Below are 25,426 nucleotides of genomic sequence, written 5' to 3' on the forward strand. Positions count from 1 at the left end.
TTAGTCATAGATTTTACTATTGGATTTTTGGCCTAATTTTTTCTCATTTTTATATGTCATTCTTTATTAGTATAATAAATCCTTTTTATGTGATATATTAACCATATTTTCTCAAGTTGTTATTTGTCATGTTTACTTTCCTTAAAGCATAGTTTTTGTTATGTTAAATCATTTTTTTCATGTTGCCAATTTTATAAATACATTTTTAATTGCTCTTGGATTTTGAGTCATTGTTAGGAAATTTTTTATTAATCCAAAGTTGTAAAGGAATTCATTCATATCTCTATTCTAGCATTTTTGTGGGGTTTTTTAGATCTCTGATCCTCTTGGAATTTATTATGGAGGATGGTATAAAATGCATCTAAATTTATACTTTTCTCATATGGCTTCCACAGATCATAAACTCCTACTTCCTCTTATTAATTTAAGTTGTTGTCTTTATCATATACTAATTCCAGGAGAATCTCAACTATCTTGTTCCCTTGGTCTGTTATATGCTAAAGAAAAATTGAGTTTGGTGTAGTCTTTGTAACATTTTATAAATATTAATTTTTAATATTTAATAATATTTAATAATCTAAGAAAAACTGGTTCCCTTCATTGCATTTCTCCTGGTATTTTTTTTTATTTTTTAAAGTTTATTTTATTATTTTTGAGACAGAGAGACACAGAGCGTGACCAGGGGAGGGACAGAGAGTGAGAGGGAAACACAGAATCTGAAACAGGCTCCAGGCTCTGATTTCAGCACAGAGCCCAATGCGGGACTCAAACCCACAAACTGTGAGATCATGACCTGAGCCAAAGTCGGACACTTAACCGACTGAGCTACCCAGGCACCCATGGGTAAGGTAATTCCTAATTGTTATTCTAAGTAATATTGATAGATAACCAACTTGTCTGGAAACAGAAAAGAAAGAAAAAAAAGCTAATGATTTTCTTGAGATTACTTCAAATGAACATATTTAACTTGGGTAAGTCAACACCTTTATGTTTTTGAGTCCCCCTAGGCAGGAATACGGCGTGTCTTTTATTTATTCAGTTTACTTTTGGCTCAGTAGTAACTTATGGACTGCTTCTTATAGAATTTGTGAGTTTTTGTTAAGTTATACTTAGCTATTTATGATATTTAAAAATTATTTATGGTAGTTTATCCATTGATTCTTCTGTGTCTTCTAGATGCAAAACCATATTTTTCTTTCTAATTTGTATGCTTCTTATTTTATTTATTTATTTTTCTAGAACTATTTTGGTTAATGTATCCAATATAATGACAAGTGATAGTGAAGATAATGGACATTTACTTGTTTTAAAAAGAAAAGGAAAGTCTCTAGTGTTTTCTTTGTAATTAAGTTATTGGTTTCTAGTAACACACACACAGTATACATATATACATATATCTGTATATACTAATGTATATATACTTATACAGGTATATATGAAATATCATTTAAGCTCTCCTTTATTGAATATTTTTAACACAAATGTATGCTACATTTTATCAAATGTCTTTGCCTTCTATGAAGATGAACATCAGATGGATTATGCTCACGAATTTCCACTCTTTCTTTCCTATTAATCTCATTAAGTCATAATGTGTTTAATATGCTGATTGAGACTGTTTACTAACAATTCATTTGAGGTTTTGCATCAATATTTGCAAGTGAGATTTGCTTTTCTTGTGCATCCATTATCAGGCTGCATATCATTATTATACTTACTATATAAAAATAATTAGGATGTTTTCCTTCATTTTCTACTCTCTGGACTGGTTTGAGTAGCACCGACAGTATCTGATTGTTAAAGGTGTGGTAGGACTCCCTGTATGTCCACCTGTCTGATGCTTTCTCACACAAGCACTCTTTCTACAATCTTCCATTTTTCTCCTATGGTAACTAAATTGTTTTGGAGGAAATTTTGACACTACAGAAAAGGAGAAAAATACTCATATTTTTGAAAATTAGAACTTGTAGGGTGAAACTTTTTACAGAGGAAAATGCTATCAAATTGTGAAATATTGTTGTTTGTTAAGTTTGTGCTAGAAGGAACTATAACCTTCATGACAAACTTGACCAGCCACTGAAGTTATAAATGTCTGGTCCATGAATCATTGATATTTTTGTTTCATATGTGAACTATTCAATATAATAAGATGATAAAAAAGATTTTTTTTTTTTTTTTTTTTTTTTTTTTTTTAAATTTTTTTTCAATGTTTATTTATTTTTGGGACAGAGAGAGACAGGGCATGAACGGGGGAGGGGCAGAGAGAGAGGGAGACACAGAATCGGAAACAGGCTCCAGGCTCTGAGCCATCAGCCCAGAGCCCGACGCGGGCTCAAACTCACGGACCGCGAGATCGTGACCTGGCTGAAGTCTGACGCTTAACCGACTGCGCCACCCAGGCGCCCCGATAAAAAAGATTTTTAAAATCAAAAGCCTACTTTTATATACTTCAATATAAAGGAAGATAAAAGAAATAATTTTATGTTTTCACCATGAACAGATAAAGCAAGTCAAGTGAGAAACAAATGAGATTGTTCACATTTGGTTTCCTGAGGAATATATGGTTATGGTTAGAATTTTTATTTCTGTAAGATATTATAGTAACTATGATACTCAAACTTATAATGTAAGTATTAGGCTAGATCTCATGATGTATGTGAAAGAACTGATGGTTAAAAACAAAATATCTTTGTTTTAATGAAACAACAAAGCAACAATTAACAGAAAAAGCATGTCAAGATTAAAATCTGTCTTCTTTGTCTTACTTAGCTTTTTCTTAATATTGTTTTCTAGCTTCAAAAATTAGAAAATACTTTGTTTTATGGGATCCAAACAGAGGGTCTCCCTCCTGGGAGCCAGGGACTGAGACTGGAGAGCAAGCATATTCACTATGGTCACGGCTTTTAATGTAAGATTCAGTAGTATCACTACAACATGGGGCCAGCTGGACAGATTGATTGGCAGGATTAGTAATTAACTTTGTTGATATGAAAATTTTATTTTTGTAACCATAAGGTTTGTTTCTCTTTTAAAAATTTCTATCAAGTAGTATTAGTTAATATATATGCACAGAAGTAAGACACACACACACACAAACACGTACATATACATGAACACACACACAGAACTGACATTCAAGTAGAAAGATCCTGCTCAAAATAATTTCAGAATAATTAATAAAAATGTAATAATAAAACTATAAAATAATTATAATTAAAATTTGGAAATAGTTATCTGAACATTTTTTTAAGGAAGGATTACTTAAGCCTCAATAAAAAGGTAAATATAGAAATGATGGCTGAGGGGTGCCTGGGTGGCTCAGTCAGTTAAGCATCTGACTCTTGAATTCTGCTCAGGTCATGATCTCACAGTTTGTGGTTTTGAACCTTGTGTCTGGCTCTGTGCTGATGGCATAGAGCCTGCTTGGAAGTCTCTCTCTCTCCATCTCTCTCTCTCTCTCTCTCTCTCTCTCTCTGCCTCTCTCTTTCTCTCTCAAAAATAATTTTTAAAAAAGAAATGATTGATGAATTTGCTAATATAAAGTTGTTGAGGTTCAGTATGTCACACATAACAAAAATACCAAGAAGGAGGAAACAAATGGGAATGGAAGGACTTCTCTAAATGATTCAAAATTATCCAAAAAGAAAAGTTTCTATGCCCCTCTCAGGACTTTGGACCCCTACAAGTAAGGTCCCATGGCTCTTAGAATATTGACTGGCACATAATTACAGTAATATGTGACAGCAATATTGTGATGATTGTGATGCTGATGATGGTCATGGTGGTAGTGGTGCCAGTATTGGCAAAGGTGATGATCACTGTGATGAAGATAATGATGACCATGACCATGATTGTGATGATATTGATGATGATGATGTGTAGGAAGAGGAGGCATAGAAAAGAATTCAGTGGCTAAGTAAGACACTGGAATTTTTCTTCCACTTCACCTTCTCTATAAAATCCCAACTACCATTGTTATTTCAAGTGATTGCATACATCTTCAGAAGACTATGGTTAATTTAAATGTAAATATGTTTTATAGAAAATGTTACATATAAATTTATCAACACATTAGTATTGATTATTTGTCAAAGGGACGATACAACAGGAGACCTTCCGAATTAGAAATAAGAGGGGCGCCTGGGTGGCGCAGTCGGTTAAGCGTCCGACTTCAGCAGGTCATGATCTCGCGGTCCGTGAGTTCGAGCCCCGCGTCAGGCTCTGGGCTGATGGCTCAGAGCCTGGAGCCTGTTTCCGATTCTGTGTCTCCCTCTCTCTCTGCCCCTCCCCCGTTCATACTCTGTCTCTCTCTGTCCCAAAAAAATAAAATAAAAACGTTGAGAAAAAAAAAAGAATTAAAAAAAAAAAGAAATAAGAATGAAAGTTGTAAAAGAAGTCAGGTAGAATGGAGTTGAAAAAAGTCTATACAAGAAGTTGTATAGACCTAGGTTTGTTTTGCAGCTTCATCAAAGGTGATCTGTGTGGCACTGGGTAAGTTATTTAATATTTACAATGTTGAGATAAGTCCAGAACAGGATTAAGATTAAATGGAAAACATAGGTAGAAATCCTATTAGGCCTACTGGTGTACAATGAATAAAATCCATCATTTGTTGCTTTATTATTGTTATAATAATTATGGCATGGAAGATTAACTTTGGAATGGTGGAGTAAGCATCTCAGTGACCACTTCCCCATAAAATCAGTGAAAATACTAGCAAAGCAACTAAAATTTCAAAACAGCATAAATAACTAAAGTCACAAATTGTCTATCCAAGAGAAACTTTTGAATCTCAGAAATAATAGAGCCTATGCATGTAAGCTTTGGGTTATCCCCTTTCTCTCTGCCTTCTTGAAGGCTCATTGGCATGGTAGTTATGAAAGATGTGCAGGCTCACAATGAGTGGACAAGATAGACCTCTTTGGGTACTCAGTTAAGAATTTTATCCCAAAAGCAAAGTCAATCTTTTGTCAAAACTAGCAGTATTCTAGCAAAATGAAAAATTTCATTCCCTAGGTGTTGTGGCCATTTGATTTTACTCAGAGCTCAGCTCAGCTTTAAAAAAAATCTATTTAAGATTCAGTATCACTAAAGCATCATAGAAAAAAAATTGGAAATCTTCTGACAATGTTATATCTGCCTAAGTTTGTGATATTAATTAGTGCAAACAAAAGACCAGGCCAAAAAAAAAAAAATTAAAGCAAGACCTGTACTACAAGGAACTTTGAAGAGCTCCAGCAAGTTCCTGAAGATCTATAAGAATGTTGTGTGTCTGTGCAGGGCTGTGTGCATGCCCAGGAAACACCTAGGAATGGAGAAGGCCCTGTCACTAACCTCTGGCTTTGAGGAACTGTGTAAGCAGAAAATTAAAGCTAAGGCTGTCCTGTAAACTGTTTAAAGTTTAAAGTTATGCCTTCACACACAGATCTCCTTAGCAGAATTAGGAAGAAATACAGGCAAGACATTTAAGGAAACTTTCTCACTGATCACTGGATGTCCACTAAATTATAATAAACCAAAAGTGAAGTTTAGGAGAGACCAGGCTTAAAAACAAAAACAAAAGCATAAAATCAACAACAAAAATTTAGAGAACTCAGTGGCTACACAGTGTGGAGAATACAGATTTACAAATTAGTTTAGAAGAGTCACTAAGGAAATTAACAAGAAGAAAAACAAGCATGAAACCAAAAAACCCAGGAACAGCAACCACCTCTTAAGTGAAAAGAGGATTCTGATACTGGAATTGTTATAATACATTATCTAAAATGTCCAGTTTCCAATGAAAAATTACAAAACCTGCAAAGAAATAGGAAAGCATACCAATACACAGGAATAAAAGCTGTCAATAGAAATAATCTTTGAAGAATCCCAGATGTTGGATGTAATAGACACGAACTTTAAGTCAGCTCTTCTACATGCATTCAAGGAACTAAAGTAAACTATGTCCGATGAATTAAAGGCAAGGAGAGTATGATAATTAAGTCTCACTAAATAAAGAATATCTGTAAAATGGTTGAAACTATTAAAAAGAAACCAATTCCAATTCTGGAGTTGAATAGTACAATGACTGAAAGAAAAAACTCACTAGCCAGCTACAAATTACAGATTTGAGCAGTCAGAAGAAAATAGCAGCAGACTTGAAGATAAGCCAGTAAAGATTATCTAGTAAGAGGAACAAAATGAAGACTGAGTTGAGAAAAGTGTATAGAAACTCATACATCCATTGGCACATCATGATAATTACCAATAAACATTTAATGAAAGTCTCAGAGGAGAAGAGCAGAGAAATAGGGCCAAAATTATTTGAAAAGCTAGCAACCTAAAGAAGCTCAACAAATTATAAAAAACTCAAAGAGATACATACCTATCCACATCAAACTGACAATTTCTAAATAGAAACCAAGGAGGCCAGAAGATGATTAGAAAACTTCCTTCAAAATGTTGAAGGTAAAAGACTGCCAACCAATAATTCTAGAACTAGCAAAACTCTTCTTCAAAAATGCAGGAGAATCAAAAGATAATCCACAGAATACTAGAAAATATTTGTAAAACATATGCCTAATAAAAGACTTGACCAAAAATATATAGATAACTCTTAAGACTCAACGATATGAAAACAACCCAATTTAAAAATGAGCAAAAAATCTAAATACCTCACCAAAGAAGACATATATATATGGCCAATAAAATCATGAAAAGCTGTTCAATATCATCAGTCATTAGGGAAGTGAAAATTAAACAGCCATGTACACTTCACACCCACTCTGATTATTATAATTAGAAAGACAGATATTGGCAAATTTTGGAAAGGCTATGGAGACGTTGGAGCCCTCATATACTGCTGGTAGGATTTTAAGGTATTGCCTTGAAAAACAGTTTGGCAGTTTCCCCAAAACATTAAATATAGGGGCACTTGGGTGTCTTGGTTGGTTAAGCATCTAACTCTTGATTTCAGCTCAGGTCATGATCTCATGATTCAATGGAGCCCAACTTTACGCTCTGTGCTAACATTGGGGAGCCTACTTGGGATTCTTTCTCTCTCCCTCTCTCTCTCTCCCTCCCCTGTTCTCTGTTCATGTTCATTGTATCTCTCTCTGCCTCTCTCTCTCTCAATAAATAAATAAACTTAAAAAAATTTAGTGTTTATTCATCTTTGAAAGAGAGAGAGAGACAGAGAGATTGCAAGCAAGGGAGGAACAGAGAGGGAGACACAGAATCTGAAGCAGGCTTCAGCCTCTGAGCTGTCAGCACAGAGGCTGAACTGTTAGCACAGAGCCCAATTTGGGGCCCAATGTGGTCTCAAGCTCACAAACTGTGAGAACATGACCTGAACCAAAGTCGGACACTTAACTGACTGAGCCACCCAGGCACCCCAATAAATAAACTTAAAAAAATGTTAAATATAGTTACTCTATGACTCAACAATTCCACTCCTATTCATAAACCCAAAGTAAATTGAAAACAAACAGCACAAAATCTCATACATAGGTGTTTATAACTCTTGAATAATTAGGTGGGTAATACTGCCATTTGCTTAGGTAGAAAAATGGAAAAGAAGCAAGTTTAGGTTAAGGGAAGGGAAATTTGTCTTTGGAAGAAGTTAAACATGTAGTGCTTTTAGATATCTTATGAGAAGCAGGGAGCTGGATATCTGATTCTTGAGACGTAGAAAAATGTCAAGACTAAGGCATTGACATAGGAGTCATCAGCTTAAATATGGTACTTAACATAATGGAGCAGAAAAATATTACCTAGAGAAAATAGGTTCTCCAAAAGTAAAAAAAAAAAAAAAAAGAAGAAGTCCAGGCCAAACCCTGAGGCACTCCAACTTTCAGACATCAGAGAGGAGAAACCAACAAAGGAGTCAGAAAAGGAACATCCAGTGAAGTGGATGAAACAACATAAGGCAAGGGAATATAGTTTCAAGAAGAAGGAGTTAATTCTATTGAACGTTGCTGAGATCAAGTAAGTTACAGAAGGAGAACCTGGACACTGGATTTGACAATATGTTGACCAGTCACAGGAGAGTATCAGATGTGGAGTAATGGAATGTATTGAAGAGTGAACAGGAGGTGATTTATCAGAGATAATGATGATAAGCAAATCTTTCAAGAAGGTTTGCCTTGAAGACAAGCAGAGAAATAGGACAATAGCAGCAAAATTTTTATTTTGGTTACTGTACACCATGCTGAGGCTTCCTAGTGACCAAAATGCTTTAAGTACCCCTCGCCTTGACTAAACTTCACTCAGCCTTTTTCCTAATAGGCTCCTAACCTCCCTTCTTTGACAGCATTTACTTTAAAAGAAAAAAATTGTGGGGCGCCTGGGTGGCTCAGTTGGTTGGTTGATTTCACGGTCTGTGAGTTTCAGCCCTGCTGTGGAGCTCTGTGCTGACAGCTCAGAGCCTGGAGCCTGTTTCTGATTCTGTGTCTCCCTCTCTCTCTGCCCCTCCCCCACTCATGCTGTGTGTCTCTCTCTCTGTCAAAAATAAATAAACATTTGAAAACATTTTTAATAAAAAAAGAAAAAAATTGTAGTTACAAGTTCTTTCTCTGACCCTTTGAGATGTAAGTCTTTTTAAAGGGATCTTGTTAGTTTCATAATAGAAATTGTCTTTCTCAAGGATCTGGGAGCCATCTCTTTAAAATATATTCAAGAAAGATAGTATCCCAATCTCCTAGTATCTGTAAGAAGGTAATAGCCTGACTTCGGCAGGGCTTTGCTCCAAGTTGCATAACTACCTCTCACCATAAAGATATGTGAAGTTTATTAGCACACACTGGTGGTCTATGACCTCTTCCTAACATTCTCTAATTGCTTTTCACTTGCTCACCCTAACTTTAAAAAACCCTATTGTTCTTTATTTTGATGGAACTTCATTCTCCTATTACAATAGTCTTGAATAAATTATTTGTTTAAAAAATGTCAAATGTTCATAACAGCATTATTCATAAGATTGTAGAAGTGGATTCAAGCAAACTGCCTATCGATTGACAAATGGATAAGCAAAATATGGTATATTCATGTGGTAGGATATTATTGGGTGATAAATAAGGGTGAAAACCTGACAGGGACTACAATATGAGTGAACCTTGAACACATTACACTAACTGAAGGAGGTCAGTTTGAAAGATAACATGTTGTATGATTTCATTTATATGAAATGTCCAAAACAGGCAAATCTATAGACAGAAAATACATTAGTGGATGCCAAGGACTGGATGAGACAAGTGATGTTAGTGATGTGTGCAAGGGGAATGGGAAGTGACTGCTAGTGGATCTGAGGTTTCATTTTGTGGTGATGAAAATATTCTAAAATTACATTAAGAAAATAGTTCCACCACTCTGAGAATATACTAAAAACCACTGAACTGTACATGTTTTATGTATGCAAATTGCACCTCAATAAAGCTGTTTAATAAAACAAGTTAAAAAGAAATAATTATAGCATAAAGTCCTTTATGGCAGTCTGATAGGAAGATAAAGTAAGCAGGACAGTGGCTAATGGCCAAGTAAAATGCTTGTTTACTTCATAGAAATGTCTGGAGCTGAGTCTTAGTGCCTTGATATCAACATTGTCAAGTTAAAGGAGAGCAATTATCCCAGAAATGGTGACAATAATTTCACAGAACAATACACAATCAGAAAGAAGGGGGCATACCTGTGATCTATTTTAGTCTTTTAATGAGGGACCCAAGTTAACAATGATGGGCAGAAGGAAAAATACCAAGAATGCATACTGTCTTTAAGGGTTTTGCAAACTGATCTTTGCAATGTGTAATTAGAAATTTTCAATCACTTTATTAATATGTTTGTATTAGTATGTGTGCACCAGTATGGTGCTTTTTATATTCAAGATGCTAGTGCATACATTTCCTACTGCCACAGACAGTCATGCCAGCAGTGTCTATGTGAATCAGTGAAGGGCTAATAATACCAATGCTGTCATGTGTTGGGCAACAACATGGGATATAGGCCTGCTCTTAGGTGAGGCATGCCCTATGGGGAAACCTTGTTATATAGCCTGGAGACAGGACAGTACTCCAAAAACTAAGTGTTGTCCAAGTGCTGTTCAGAAGTGGGGATCCAGGAGTTGAGAAGCAATAATTGGGGCAAACTCTTGCTTGGGCCAGGGACCCCACAGGGCCCTGGTAACAGCACCTGTCCATGACACCTGGCTTTGAGCAGGTTGCCACACTAGGCTTAAGGCAGCAGAAACACACTAGCATCTTGTTTCCTGGAGAATTTGATAAGGTGAGCATTGGTCTCTAATAAAAGTCAAAACAGGACTGAGAGTCAGTTGACCTCTGGAATCTTGGCATGATTGCCTTATTAAATTTGTTTTTCCTGAGATCTCAATGGACTAAGTTTTGGGGAAAGAGAAGGTGATGTAGGTCAGATAGTTAAATCTCAGAGTCTGGAAACTAGTGACACTCTGACTAGCATCTTCCCTCTTTGAAAGCTGACCACAGCTTATGGTGACTAAAAAGGGCTCTCCAAGCTTAAAGAAACAAAGACAGTAGCCCCATTATATGCTGGGTCCACACAGATGATGACCAGGCTTCTGGCTGAGAACATCTTGCTGATCATGAAGATCTGCAGCAGGAACTCTCTGAGTTTAATGGCCTTTACCCATTAATTTTTGAGTTTTAGCGCCTTTGAGTAAATTTTTGAGAACAAATATGACCTAAAAATTTAACTTCTGTCAAATGATCAGAATTATAATTTTGACTATAATGTTTTATAAGCCTATATCTTCAAGGGTAAACATTTGTTCTATATTTTCAGATGGCTACCCCAAAGAAGAAATGATTTACAGATGGAGAAAAAATTCAGTTGAGGCAGCTGATCAGAAATCCTGGCGGCTTTATCAGTTTGACTTTATGGGCCTCAGAAACACTACAGAAATTGTAACAACATCTGCAGGTAGGACTTAATTTAAGGAAGTATAACTTTCAATAAAAAAGACTGACTTTTCTTCCCTCATTCCTAAGGCTACATATAATCAGACTCTTAATGTAGAATTCCAACATGCATATGCTTTAACTACTTATATTAGGGCAATCATATACCTCAGTGATATTTGAGGAAAAATAACCGATTCAAAAGTGAAAATATTTTTTAAAGTTTTAATTGGTATGGGAAAAGGATGATTAGAATGGTCTTTTTTAATCAAAAATTTTTAATTAAGGCTGTATTTGCATCATGTCCATAAGCTTAACTAGGATTCCAACTATTGACCATATTTATATAAACTGATTTTAGTAATGATGGGAGTACAACTTTCCACATACATAATAAAATATTATTGATAATCTCAACATGAAAGAAGCTGGTGTGAAATGCCCTTTGCATTTTAATTTCTAGTTTTTTTCCTATCCTTTACTCTAAACTTTATTTTAAGCTTTGTATTTCTTTTCCAATATATTGAACAGAATAATAATCCACCAATTTGATTTCATTAAGTGACTCATATGCATATTAAGATGAAAAGAAGCGATTCATCTATTAATGTATTTGGATGTTTGGGGATTTTTGTTTTATGGGGGGTTTTGTTTCTTTGTTTTCAGTATTTACTTATGACTATGGCCTATGATTTTGCAATTGATTTACTTTTTCCAGGGTATGGGGTGCATATGGCTTTAAAGCCAGCTTTTCTACTGATCTTATTGTTAATGTGAATAGTTTATTGGCACTTAAAACTCCATAACAATTTTTTCACTGATGATTAAGATTAAGATATAAACTTTGATAATTAGTGGTAAATACCTTTAAAGGATAGTCTGAATTCTTGATAGAATAGTAAAATATAGAACATTTCCACATTAAGAAAAGTCTGAAAATCCCTGATTAACAGAGAAAAGCAAAACTTCCCTACAGGTGTCATGGTGGTAAAGGTGAGAAATGGTGTCTGTGTTTAAATATTAAACAATGATAAAGTTAAAAGAATAAAAGATCATAATTTATTTAAATAAGCTGTGGAAGCAGCAAGAAGGGAAGTGTGTTGGAGAGACTTTTTCCCAATTATAAGTCACCTACATTAAGAATGTAATTCTGCTCCTTGAAAAGTTGAAATGTACTAGCAGACATTTTGGGTGTAAAGCAGCCCAAAGGAGGGTAGCTAAATGAGAGAGTTGTCCTAGCATTTAAGTGCCAAATATCAATGCTTTTTTTCTTCTCTTGTTTTTCTCTGAAAGATGATGTTAAAGGATAGGAAATGCAAAGGCAAGTAAAACACAACTGGCCCAGGAGTTTTGAAATCCACTGTTAAGACAATACCAGCACAGGAAAGTAGCAAATAGAGGGGGCTGTGGAGTCAAGGTAATAGTCTGAGCAATTATATGCTAGGTGTTACTGTTACCAGACAGAAAATTGGTTCCAAACTTAGGTTCAGCTACTTGCTGCTCAAAAATTAATACTCAAGAGACAAGTGATTGTGGGAGAGGAAATGCTGCTTTATTCAGGAAGCTCGTAACCTGGAAAAATGGTTGACAAACATGTCAAAGACCATCTTCCCCATCCAGGTGAAGCCAGAGGGTTTTAAAGGGGAAGGCATGGGAAAAGGGAGGTGTCTGTGTGTGGGAGAAGCAGGTGCCCTGGCGGCTAGTCCTGTGTTCCCTGTGTCGACGTGACCCTGAACTGACTTGTTGGTATCAGTGGCAGCTGTTTTCAAATGTAGTCAGGACTTAAGTTCTTGGAAAGTTTCATCCTTCACTCTTTGAGGTCAGGGGTCTGCAAATCTCAGGGAAAGTAAATTCTGCTACATATTAAAGGGCTTAGGTCTGCAAAGAGTGCCTAACTTTGAAGTAAGTTAACCCTTAAGACCGGTTGGAGTGCTATCACATTACTGTGGGTTTAAACAAATATGGAAAACATTCACTGGCAGCAAGAAGATTTCAGTCTCACTAGAAAAACATGGTAGACATTAAAGGCTTATGAACAAACCAAGAATCTATACACCAGTGTAACAAATAGACATTATATTAAACTAAATTCTATGCAATGTTTAGGGCTGTCATTTATAAGAAATGACTGTTCCCCAGGATTTTTTTTTCTTGTTCCAGGAAGTCAATGAATGTATTGACATTGATAGATGGATGTTCTCTACCTGCTCTTCTCTGACTTCTGTTTTTATTTGAACTTCACATTATGTTGAATCTTATAAATCACCCCTTCCTTTAGAAACTAAATTTATATATTCTAAATAAATTAATCTATATTAAAAAATTAAACTCACTCGCCTCTAATAAATCAGATGCTGTTTAATATGGGAGTGAGATGTAAATGATGGATTTTCATTCTTCATTTCTAAATGTCACGTGGGCCCAAGGTGGTTGCCACACTCCCATGCTTATTGTAGCAGCCCAGAATGCTCTATATCCTATTTCCCCAGTGGAAAATCCTGGAAAAATTACAATGATCACTTTTACACACTCTCTCAGCTCCCTTTTCTCCCTTTTCTTGCATACAATCCAACCCTAGTGAAATCCAGCCCTCTACCCACTCCAAACCACACCCATGCAGCATTATGGAAGAAAAATAATAATAAATAAAAGCATGCTATTTTTCATCATTACTGTCTTTTGAAGTTGTTGGCCATGAATTTCAAGAGGGTTTTAAGGTTATCATATTACATTGTTCTCAGCGTTTCTCAATCTTTTATTCATTATCACTTCTCCTAAGGAGTCTTTTTATATATATTTTAACTACCTCCCTTAGAAATACCGATACTAATGATATGCTTGTATATATTTTCATGTATTATGGACTTTTGGAGGACTACACATAGCAATATCAAAGATTGTCACCCCTCACCAAAAAGAATTTCACTCCCACAGGAGTAATATCACCTCCATTAAAATTTACGCTGGAGTCTATTTATTCTTCCACTTTCTTGAATGGTCAGTTCCTATTTTGCTCTTTGTCCCAACCTCATTCTTTACTTTCCACTAGTGATCTTGGTTTTCACTGTTCCTAGAATATTGAGGAATTCAGAGGATGTCCAACACCTTTGCCTACCTCTTGCAACCGCTCCCTCATAGAGTTGCAGATGAACTCCTATTGCTTACCTACATATGTACCAGGTCATCTTTCTTTTCCCCTATACAAGAGATTGCTCCAACACATCTCCTTCTCTCACACACTTTATTTTTTACTTTCTGCTGGATCATTACTACCATCTACTTAAAAACAAGATTTTATTTAAGTAATCTTTTTTTTAAAAAATGGTTTCCAGTGTGCAAAAAAATGACTGGTTTCCAGTCAGGTCTCCAGTGTGCAAGAAAATGACACACACAAACTGGGTAATTAAGAAGAAGATAATGAAGGGTAGAAACTATATACAATCTTGCTGGCAGGACTTATGACATATTTAAATAAGGCATTGTTGTAGGCAGAATAATGGCTCCCAAAGATGTCCATTTTCTCATCCCCAGAACCTGTGAATACATCATGTTACTTGACAAAGGAGACTTAAGGTGGCAGATGGAATTAAGGTTGGTGGTCCCCTGACCTTCAGACCGAGAGCTTATCCTGGATTATCTAGATGTGTTCAATATGAAAGAAGGAAGGATAAGAAGACAGTCAGAAGACAATGTGACTGTGGAAGAAACTCAGAGAGGTACAATTTTGCTCGATTTGAAAATGGAGGAAGGGGCCATGAGCCAAGACAAGTGAGAGTTTCTAGAACCTGGAAAGAGCAAGGAAATGAATTCTAGAACCTTTAGAAGGGAACATGGCCCTACTGACATCTTAATTTTAGCCAAGCAAGACATATATCAGACTTCTGACCTGAAGAACTATAACATAAAAATGTTTTGTTGTTTCAAGCCACTAAGTTTGTGGTAATTGGTTACAACAGCAATAGGAAACTAATATAGACATATTGCAGTAATCTCTAGTTAGTGATATTGGGAAGCTATTACCAATTAGCTGAAGATGCAAGAAAGGGGAGTCGTTACTAGAATCTTGAGAAATAGTTGCAGTGAAAGGGCTGTATGGCAGCTAGTATCACTTTCAGCAGATAATCCAGCTGAACTGCAGCACTGAGGCAGGAAAGGATCCTAGGAATACTTGTCTTAACCTCCTTTACCTATTTTCTGTCCCTTCTCCCCAAGGGCTAGAAGCCAAAGCTCACGGAAATTATATGGTGTGGTCCAGGCAGAAGCTTCCTGGGCATAAAGCAGGTGGAATAGAGTATAAGGTAGATATGAAGGGGAATATCTAGAATATGATTCCTCCACAAGCTACTGTCCTATTTGTGCCTGTTGCAGCAAACTCTTCTAAAGAGTCCTCTAGTCTCACCGACCCAGTACCTTCATGCCTGTCTCTGGAGCCCACCCCAGCCAGACTTTCCTCTTCACTCTTCCACCAACACTATTCTCAGCAAGGTCACCAGGGACCTCTAAAATGCTAAGCCTCCTTCTCTCTGACTCCTCTTACCTCTTCCCTTAGTTCCCAGGACACACCTCTCTTAATTATCCTCCCCTTGATGTCTCTTCCTCCACATTTTGTGTTGGATCTCCATCTTCTCCACATTCTGTTTTTCTGGGAATGCCCAGGACTCTATTTTCTATCCATACTCACTCCTCCGAGTCTCATCCAGGTTTCTGTGGTGTGAACTCCAAAATTTACATCTCCAGCTCCAGATCAAATATTTCATAAGTTTCAGCCTCCTGGACTGAACTATATGTTCAAGATCTCCCCTGGAATGTCTCAGAGACCAGTCCCACTTAGCATGTCCCAAACTGATGCACACACAGGCAATTCTAGCTATAGTTTTTCCCTACCAGGTGGTGACCTTTCATTTTCTCAGGCCTGAACTCCATCCTTTCATTTTCTCAGGCCTAAACTCCAGGATCATCCACTCTCCCTTTCTTTTATATATCAAATCCAAAATATCAGCAAATGCTGTTTACTATATTTTCAAAATATTCTAAATATGATGGTTCCTACCAATTGCATTGCTACTATCCTGATCTGAGTCACCATCAACTATTTCCTGAATTAGAGCATTACCCCCCTTATTTATCTTCTTGATTATAGACTTGCCCACCTATGGTCCACAAGAAAGTGATATATCATTACTGAAGTCAACATTCCTCCACTAAAAACTGTTTCATGACTCCCCTTCTTTCTTAGAGCAAATGCCAGTCTTTATGATCACCTACAAAGTCCTGTAAGATCTACCCCCCTGATGTTCTGCCCCCAACATCTCACCCAAGTACTCTCTCTGACTCCACTTCCATCGTATCAAGCATGTTCTCACTATATGACTTTTGACAGACTGTTCTATGCCTAGATGCCTTTCATCAGGATTTCTGCATGACTAACTCCCCTATGTTCTACAAGTTTGTGCTCAAAAATCATCTTCTCATTGAATTCTACCCTATGAGCAATCTCTGCCTTCAATAGTTGATATAATCTACCATATAATTTATGTATTTATTAAGTTTATCTTTTTTGTTGTGTTACATTAAGTGGTTATTGTCTATGTTGTTAACTAATTATATGAAACATGTAGACTGTTCTTGGCTCCTAGTGACGTTCTCCTAAATGAAATAGAGAGGAAAATATTTGAGTCAAGGATATCAGTTAGGAGGTGGGTATGAGTCTAGGCAAGAGGTCATGAGTGTTATCAGAAAGAAGAGAAAATAAAGAAAAGGAAGTATTATATTTAAAAGACTTTCTGTCAGTCAAATGGACAAGTCGAGTAAGTGATGTGTTTATGGGATATGACAAATACCAAAAGCAAAGAGGAATGAAGTAAAACATATTGGAGCAATATGTGATCACATCACTACAATAGGATTGGACATGTGTTGAAGGGAATAATGAAACCAGCTCAGATATTCTAGATGAAAATTCTCATTAAGTTTCCTCAATGGCAGATATGACTCCAAATCTAGTAGGCTTATCTCTTACCTATGAAATGGGGGCTGAACAAATTGATGCCCATTTTTCTGCAGTAGAATCATGCTTGAAGGGTGTCTATAACTAGTCACACCCAAAAGGTGATACCCATAAGAACAGATCTAGATCTGGGCACCTAGCCGACTCAGTTGGTTAAGCATCTGTCTCTTGATATCAGCTCAGGTCATGGTCTTATTGTTGTGAGATGGAGCCCATGTTGGGTTCCACACTGACAGCATGGAGCCTGTTTAGGTTTCTCTCTCTCTCTCTCTCTTTCTCTCTCTGCCCTTTCCCCACTTGCACATGTGTGCATGCTCTCTCTCAAAATAAATAAATAAACTTGAAAAAAAGCAGGTCTAGATCAAATAGTTTTTGGAATAATGCCTGCCTGAGGTTGGATCCCTCCCTGATTGTCCTAGCCCATGGAGTTCTTTGCCAGAAGGGAATACAGCTGTTGGATTTCACTTGCACTTCCAGGGAGATTCCTGGGATCTGATTTTGTGCAGTATCCATTCTGGCATCTGGCTGTAAGGCTGTGAGTAAAACATTTCCCCAAAGATCTGTAAAGCAGTTTGGTAATTAGGCAATCTCAAATACAGCACAATGAGCTGGATGACTTTGACTATAATCATGCCAGCTAATATGGGGCATCTGGGTGTCTCAGTGGGTTAGGTGTCTGACTTTGGCTCAGGTCATGTTCTCACAGTTCAAGAGTTCAAGCCCCATGACAGTCTCTGTGCTAACAGCGCAGAGCCTGGATCCTGCTTTGAATTCTGTGTGTGTGTGTGTGTGTGTGTGTCTGTACCCCCATCCCCCAGCTTGTTCTCTCTCTCAAAAAAAAAAAATAAATAAACTTAAGAAAATAATGCCAGCTTATGTGTAATATTCCAGTTATTTTAAATGTTTTACATGCAGTAACTCATCTAGATTTCACAATTCCCACACACTATTACTCCTGCCATAGAAGAGTGGGCTTCAAAGCATTCCAGTTCCACCAATAACTTGCTCTGGGCACACTACTTTATCTTGAAAAGCTTTGGGTTGTCTAGAACCCCAAACAACCCTTATAGACATAGGATGATTATGTTGCTAAGAAGTGTTAAATTCAGACAAAGTAATCTTTCTGTTAAAATATCAAGACAGATAACTCTAATATATTTAGGAAGCTGTAAAAGTGCTCATAATAGACTGATTTCCTCTTTAATATTTTTATGCAAATTTTGTTATCTTCTTAAAAGTACTTTTAACTACTATTCTTAGATTCAATAATCTAATAATAATCTAATATCTCTTTTAATTGCAAAACAATTCCTGGAAGAGCTAAAATGTTCTGGACACTTCTTCATCTTAATGAGTCCCCAGGCTTGCAAGGACAAGGATTTAGAATTTAGTGAGAGATGTTTCAATATAAATGTGTCCCATCAACTGCTGCAGGAACACAGAGGTAAAGGAAGAGCTTATTGCTGGCACTTCACATGTGATCAGGTGTTACAGCATCTCCCCACAATTTTATTTGTTTAATTTTTTAATGTTTATTTATTTTTGAGAAATAAATAAAGAGAAAGAGAGAGAGAGAGAGAGAGGGAGCACGAATGGGGGAGGGGCAGAAAGAGAGAGGGAGATACAGAATCCAAAGCAGCCTTCAGGCTCTGGCTGTCAGCACAGAGCCCGACATGGAGCTCCAACTCATGAACCATGAGATCATGACCTGAGTTGAAGTCGGACACTTAACCAACTGAGCCACTCAGGTGCCCCTCCCCACCATTTTCTATAGGTCACCAGTATATTACAAGATACCAACATCAGTGTTAGCAGAAGTGTTTCCTAACCGCAGCAATAAATTAGGAAACACTGCATACTGCATTCTCCTCCTGGAGACATCCAGTGTGTCTAAACAAGGAAGAATTGTGTTAAATAACTCAGTCTGTGTTTAATTCTGCACTTTTCAGGTCATTATACCAGAAAATACTTTTTTCATGGAATAACCAACAACTTCCTGGGCAGCATTATTAGTCTGAAAAAACATCATTTTGGGCATTTCATTTGGGTATAATAATATTGTTGTGTTTTGGGGATTTGAAGATTTATTGAATACTAAATGTCATCATTGAGGGAAAAATGCAAAAAAAAAAAAAAGAATAGCCCCATAAAAGCAACATACTAGTCAATAACTGAGCTTTTTACTTGGAAAATACGGAATATTTAGATGTGCCTCTCACATGTACTCTGAGAGAGGAAAGGAAGAATTGCATTCTGCCACAGAGAAGCTTGCAGATTTATTTCACATTTAAATTTTTATCATGAGGAATACTAATTTCCTTCAAGTGAGATTATTTATTTTTACCAATACTGTGGCCATAAGAAAATTAGATTAAATCTGAGCTTATACTTTTAAAAAGTTTTAGAACCGTAGTCAATCTTGCATATAATATACCTGTATTGAAAACATTCTTTACATGTAAAAAATATTCCAATACATATGTTTATTAATTAATAATCGTTATGTGCACTGTTAGCAATTGATGGGCATTAATTATAGCCTGAAAACAATTATCATAGATTGTTGTTGATTATTGGCAGAATCCAGATTATGTGAACCAGGAAATTGATTCCTTAGTAGAATGAGTGTTTACAAAATAAAGTAAAAATTACGAATAGTTTTTTTAAGAATTTCTTTATTTGGCAATCTCATTCTTACATTGCAATGTTTCCAATTACAAAAACCAAAGCAAAAAAAAAAAAAAAAAAAAAAAAACCCAAAACAAAACAAAACAAAAAACTCTGTTCCTGAAGGAGTTTATTTACTGATCAAAAATATTGGGTTTTTATACTCTTCAGGGTATGTTGATAATTCAGGTGAGTTTCATATTATACAGTGTCTCCTCACACCATTCTTAGCTTCACATCATCTTTCTAGGATCCCCAGTGTGGCCTCACAAATACCATTGCAGTTTGGGGAGATCTGACCTGATCCCCCACTTTTTAATGAGGGAATTCCTGGGTAGCATATTCCTCTTTGTGTATAAATTCAAACTTAATGGAATTCATATCCAATGTAATGGATTTGAAAAAGATGTACTATGAGCCCCTTAAAACCCAAAGCAGCATCATGACAAATGTCTGGCTTTGCCTTGTGGAGCCTCTTCTTCATAATCCTTTTAAAGTAAATAAAACAAAATTATTACAATTCATTTATCCATTTATTCATTTATCTAATTCACAATTTGCAGAGATAAAACTTAAACCTCTGGTTACTATTAAGGTTTGCAAGAAAGTGCAGCAGGAATAAGTGGGAACATTTCTCATATATAACTGTGCATAAGGTCTATGCACTCAAGATAACATGAGATGGCAGTGTGGTAGCTGAAGCCCACAAAGATGAGAAAGCATGCTGTGCCTGCACACCACAGTGTCCTGTTCCATACATGTTTTTCTGGCCATATCCAGCATGAATTCAGGTGTCAACATTTAAGACAGTTTAATGAATATTCATGAAACACCCTTGTGTGGCTAAGTGTGTCTGGCATTTTGCAATATGGAACAGTCACCCACAGTGCTTTGATGGCATTTTAGAGGACCCCTGTTAGATAAATGTCTTTTTATAGACCAATGTCATCACTTGTTTTCAATCTCTTAACTCAAAAAGATGATGGCAATAATATAGAATTACACATCTCTTGTTTCCAAGAAGATTAAAGCATTTGGAGCTTATCTATCTAAATGGTTCTCAGAAATCATTGTGAAGTTTGAAGAAGATGGATATTATTATTCCATGTTTTCTAATATCTATAATTAATTTTACTATGGAACTTATCTGTGAAATGGAAGATCAAAGAAATAAACCTCACAATCAGGAGGCCAGGTGTCCAGTATCTAGGTATGTTGCCAACACCAAATACTTTGAGATGAACTGACTTCATTATTGCCTTACATTATCATGGAATCTGTGTGAGCACTATCTTCATTAACCCCAACATCCTTTGGGTGTGACCCTGGACAGCCACTTTTATCTGACTGGTCCTCCTTTTGTCTGTTAAGATAACAGGAATATAAAAATATTATTTTTATGACTGTATAATAAATATGCTTACTTAAATAATAAATAATAAATAAATAACAAATAAATAATAAATAAATAAATAGGCTTACTTAAAATTTGCAAACACCATTTAAGAGCATGAGTGACCATATGGGTTCCCTGGGGTGGTTGTAAGAGTAGCACAAAATGATTGTTTCATCATTCTGGATGTGGGAAGTCCAAATTCAAGGTGTCACCAGGGTTGGTTCCTTCTGAGGACTGCACAGGAGGATCTGCTCCTAGCTCCCCCTCCATGGTTTGTAGGTGGCATTGTCTCTGTGTCTTCATGTCATCTTCCTTCTGTGCATGTCTGTCCCTATGTTTGAATTTCCCCTTTTGTATAAGGATACTAGTCATATTGGATATAGACCCCTTGGTCCACGCTACTCCAGTTAAACCTCATCTTAACTAATTACATCTACAATGACTGTATTTACAAATAAAATAACATTCTTAGGTACTTGGTGTGAGGAGTATAATACTTTTTGGGGAACACAGTTCAACCCATAATAGTAACCAAGAAAGTATTACACACCATGATAATTAGCATTTCGATTGCATTTGGAAATGAGACTTTCTTTGTCCCAAACACATTCTTTATACTTGAATTCCCTTAAGGATTAGTGTCCCCTCCCAATTGGACTGTTTTCATTGACTGTGAAGAAAATAGGCCATGGGCTAGCACAGCTAGCATGTGTGACCTGCTGATGGGCAGCCTTTGCGTCACCTAGTAAGTAGTAGGAAATTGAGATTCCTAGGCCTCACCTTGAACCTTTTAGGTCAGAATCTCTTGGAGGAGGAGTCTAGGACTCTGAATTTCATACCCCTATATGATTCTAATGATACTGAAAGTTGGCATGTACTGGGTGGACCAGACCAGACTATAGCAGATGGATGGTGTAAAAATCTCATTACTGTGAGATCAAAGCCAGTAAAGAATAATCCCCTATGATGATTTCTGACTGAGTCAACAGTGTGCTGTATTTTTTATGTTACTGATGTTTCTGAATGTTCTTTAGATAGTCTAGATAGTTGCCTTCTTCAACTATTTCCCCAAGGATGGTTGCAGCAAATCTTTTCCTTTGTTTTAGCCCAATGCCATTTTGGAAAATGAAAGCCAGAAATTTTATATCTAAATACATAGATTCTACCAATTATAATAGGAAATAAATCTATAAGCATACCTCATATATATTGCTGGTTTGGTTCCAGACTACCAAAATAAAGCCAATATCATAAAAAAGCAAGTCAAATAATTTATTTGGTTTCTTAGTGCATATATAACATACATTTACATTGTACTATATAGTCTATTGAGTTTGCAATAGCATTATGTCTTTAAAAATAAAGTAATACCTTAATTTAAAAAATAATGTTATTGCCAAAAAATGCTGTTATCTGAGCTTTCAGCAAGTCAATCTTTTTGCTGGTGGAAGGACAGTGTTGTTGGCTGCTGACTGGTCATGATGACAGTTGCTGAAGGTTTGGTGTGGGTGTGGCAATTTCCTAAAGCAAGAAAACAATGAAATTCGTCACATCAATTGACTCTTCTTTTCACAATTTATCTGCAGCATGTGATGTTGTTTGATAGAATTTTACCCACAATAGAACTTCTTTAAAAATTGAAGTCAATCCTCTGAAGACTCTGCCATTGTTTTGTCAACTAAGTTTACGTAATATCCTAAATCCTTTGCTGTAATTTTAACAATCATCACAGCACCTTTACCAGAAGTAGATTCTACTCAACTGTAAGAAGCAACTCCCCATCCATTAAAGTTGTATCCTTAGACTGTAGCAATCCAGTCACATCTTTGGGCTCTACTTCTAATTCTGGTTCTCTTGCTATTTCTCCTACATGTGTAGTTATTTCCTCCACTGAAGTCTTGAACCCCTTAAAGCCATCCATGAGGATTGGAACCAAGTTCTTCCAATCTCCTGTTCATGTTGATATTTTGACCTCTTCCCATGAATCACTCATGTTCTTAATGACATCTCGAATGGTGAATATTTTCCAGAAGATTTTCAATTGACTGCCCAGAACTATCAAGGAAATCATTATCTATGGTAGCTATACCCTTATGTAATTTATTTCTTAAGTAATAAGACTTGAGAGTTGAAATGACTCCTTGATCCATGGGCTGCAGAATGGATGCTGTTAGCAGGCATGTAAACAATATTAATTTCATACATCTCTATCAGATCTCTTGGGTAACCAGGTACATTGTCAATGAGCAGTAATATTTTGGGGAAAAAATCTTTTCTCAGCAGTAGGTATAAACAGTGGGCTTAAAATCTTAATTAATCATATTGTAAACAGATGTGCTGTCATTCAGACTTTGTTCCATTTATAGAGCACAGGCATAGTAGATCTAGCATAATTGTTAATGGTCCTAGGATTTGGGAATAGCAAATGGACATTGGCTTCAACTTATAGTCACGAGCTGCATTAGCCCCTAGCAACAGGGACTGATCTACACCAGAACTTGCTGCTTCCCCTTGTATTTTTATATTATGGAGACAGCTTCTTTCCTTAAACCTCATTAACCAATCTCTGCTAGCTTCAGACTTTTCTTCTGCAGCTTTCTCACCCCTCTCAGCCTTCATAAAATTGAAAAAAAAAAGTTTTTTTCTCTGGAATAAGTTTTGACTTAAGGGAATGTTGTAGCCGATTTGATCCTCTATGCAGACCACTAAAACTTTCTCCATATCAGCATTAAGGCTATTTCACTTTCTTGTCATTTGTTCACTGGAGTAGTACTTTTAATTTCTTTCAAAAACTTTGTCTTTGCATTCACAACTTGGACAACTCGTGCAAGAGGCCTCACTTTTGGCCTGTCTCAGCTTTCAACATGTCTTCCTTGCTAAGGTTAATCATTTCTAGCTTTTGATTTTGAGTAAGAGATGTATGACTCTTCTTTTTACCTTAACAGTTGGAAACCACTGAAGGGTTATTAATTGGCCTAATTTCAATATTGTTGTGTCTCAAGGAATAGGGAGGCTTGAGGAGAGGGAGCGAGATGGGGAAAGAGTTGGTGAAGCAGTCAGAACACACACACTTTTCAATCAAATTTGTCATCTTATATGGGTGCTGTTCTTGGCACCTCAAAACAATTAGAATAGTCACATCAAAGGTCACTGATCACAGATCACCATAATAAAAATAATAATGAAAAAGTTTGAAATATTGGAAGAATTACCAAAATGTGACACAAAGACACAAAGTGAGCAAATGCTATTGGGAAAATGGTGCCAGTACACTTTTTGGATGCAGGGTTGCCACAGACTTTCAATTTATGTAAAAAAACGTAGTATCTGTGGAGTGCAATAAAGCAAAGCCCAATAACACAAGGTATGCCTGCATTAGATTATTTTTCTGACAACTTAAATACAATTTCTTCACTGAGAAAAACTTGCATAAAATTTAAGTATATGTATATATGTGTGTGTGTGTGTGTGTGTGTGTGTGTGTGTGTATGAATTATTTTAAATAAGCCAATGGCAACACATTTGACCTGGGTTTTCAAAATTTTTATTAATTTAAAAGAATTAAAAATTTATAGATATGTGTACATGCACATGTTAGTATATAAACATACATTGTCTTTCTCTGTCAGCTGAGAGGTTCTAGAGCAGTGATACCCTAGTACCAGTGAGACAAAATCTTTGTTTCTAATGCCAATCTCCAGTAAAAGGAAACAAAGTTCCTTGGAGAAATGGTTGATTGTATGGCTTGGGCCATACATACATATTGTACTTACATACAATATGTAAGTAAGACTAGATCATCTTGTAGTGCCAGGAAGAAAGAAAATGTTAAGACATTCATACACACACACATAATGAAAAGGATATGTCAAAGAGAAATAAGAGCCAACTAAGATGTTGCAATTGTTAAAGCTGACTACTATGAGCAATAAAATAAATAAAGTAGTATTGGGTTATAACTAAGTGTAAAATAATTATACATGAAAATGATCTGGAGTCCCTACTGATATAAATAAATGATTGAATAAATAAATAGGAGAAAATGGACAAATACCCTGTGCATATTAATATGTAGATGTAATTTATGTAGATATTACACTGTCAGGGAAATGTAGACTGACTCCTACTCAAGTGTGAGCTGTACATAATGATTTCCTTTTAAAGAGTACAGTATGGAAAGAGATGGGGGAAACAGTTGGTAAAGCAATCAGAACATGCACAATATATGTTGTATGGAAACAGTATGGAAAAATATTACAGAGCAGACATTTGACAAACACCAGCTCAGCCAGTGGATCAAGGTGAGCATCAAGAGTCATATAATGTTAGTGGTATGTACCATTGATATGATGTGATGGAAATGGTACTTTACTTCTGGTTACTTACTCCAAAAGACATAGAAGCCCAGTCTAATAATGAGGAAAACATGAGACAAATCACAATCAAAGCATA

At 36.2% G+C, this 25,426-nt stretch overlaps 1 protein-coding gene across 4 annotated transcripts in view; it reads left to right on the forward strand.

Annotated features, from left to right (window-relative positions):
* Window positions 1-25,426, forward strand: part of GABRG3 (gamma-aminobutyric acid type A receptor subunit gamma3) — a 725,624-nt gene that overhangs the window by 622,965 nt on the left and 77,233 nt on the right. For all 4 annotated transcript variants that reach the window (XM_045448932.1, XM_045448933.1, XM_045448935.1 and 1 more), the window contains exon 6: window positions 10,789-10,926. In XM_045448932.1, the coding sequence (XP_045304888.1) occupies window positions 10,789-10,926 (138 nt within the window). The remainder of the gene's footprint in view (window positions 1-10,788; window positions 10,927-25,426) is intronic.

The sequence above is a fragment of the Leopardus geoffroyi genome, chromosome B3 (genome assembly GCF_018350155.1).
Source record: "Leopardus geoffroyi isolate Oge1 chromosome B3, O.geoffroyi_Oge1_pat1.0, whole genome shotgun sequence".
Classification (NCBI taxonomy): Eukaryota; Metazoa; Chordata; class Mammalia; order Carnivora; family Felidae; genus Leopardus; species Leopardus geoffroyi.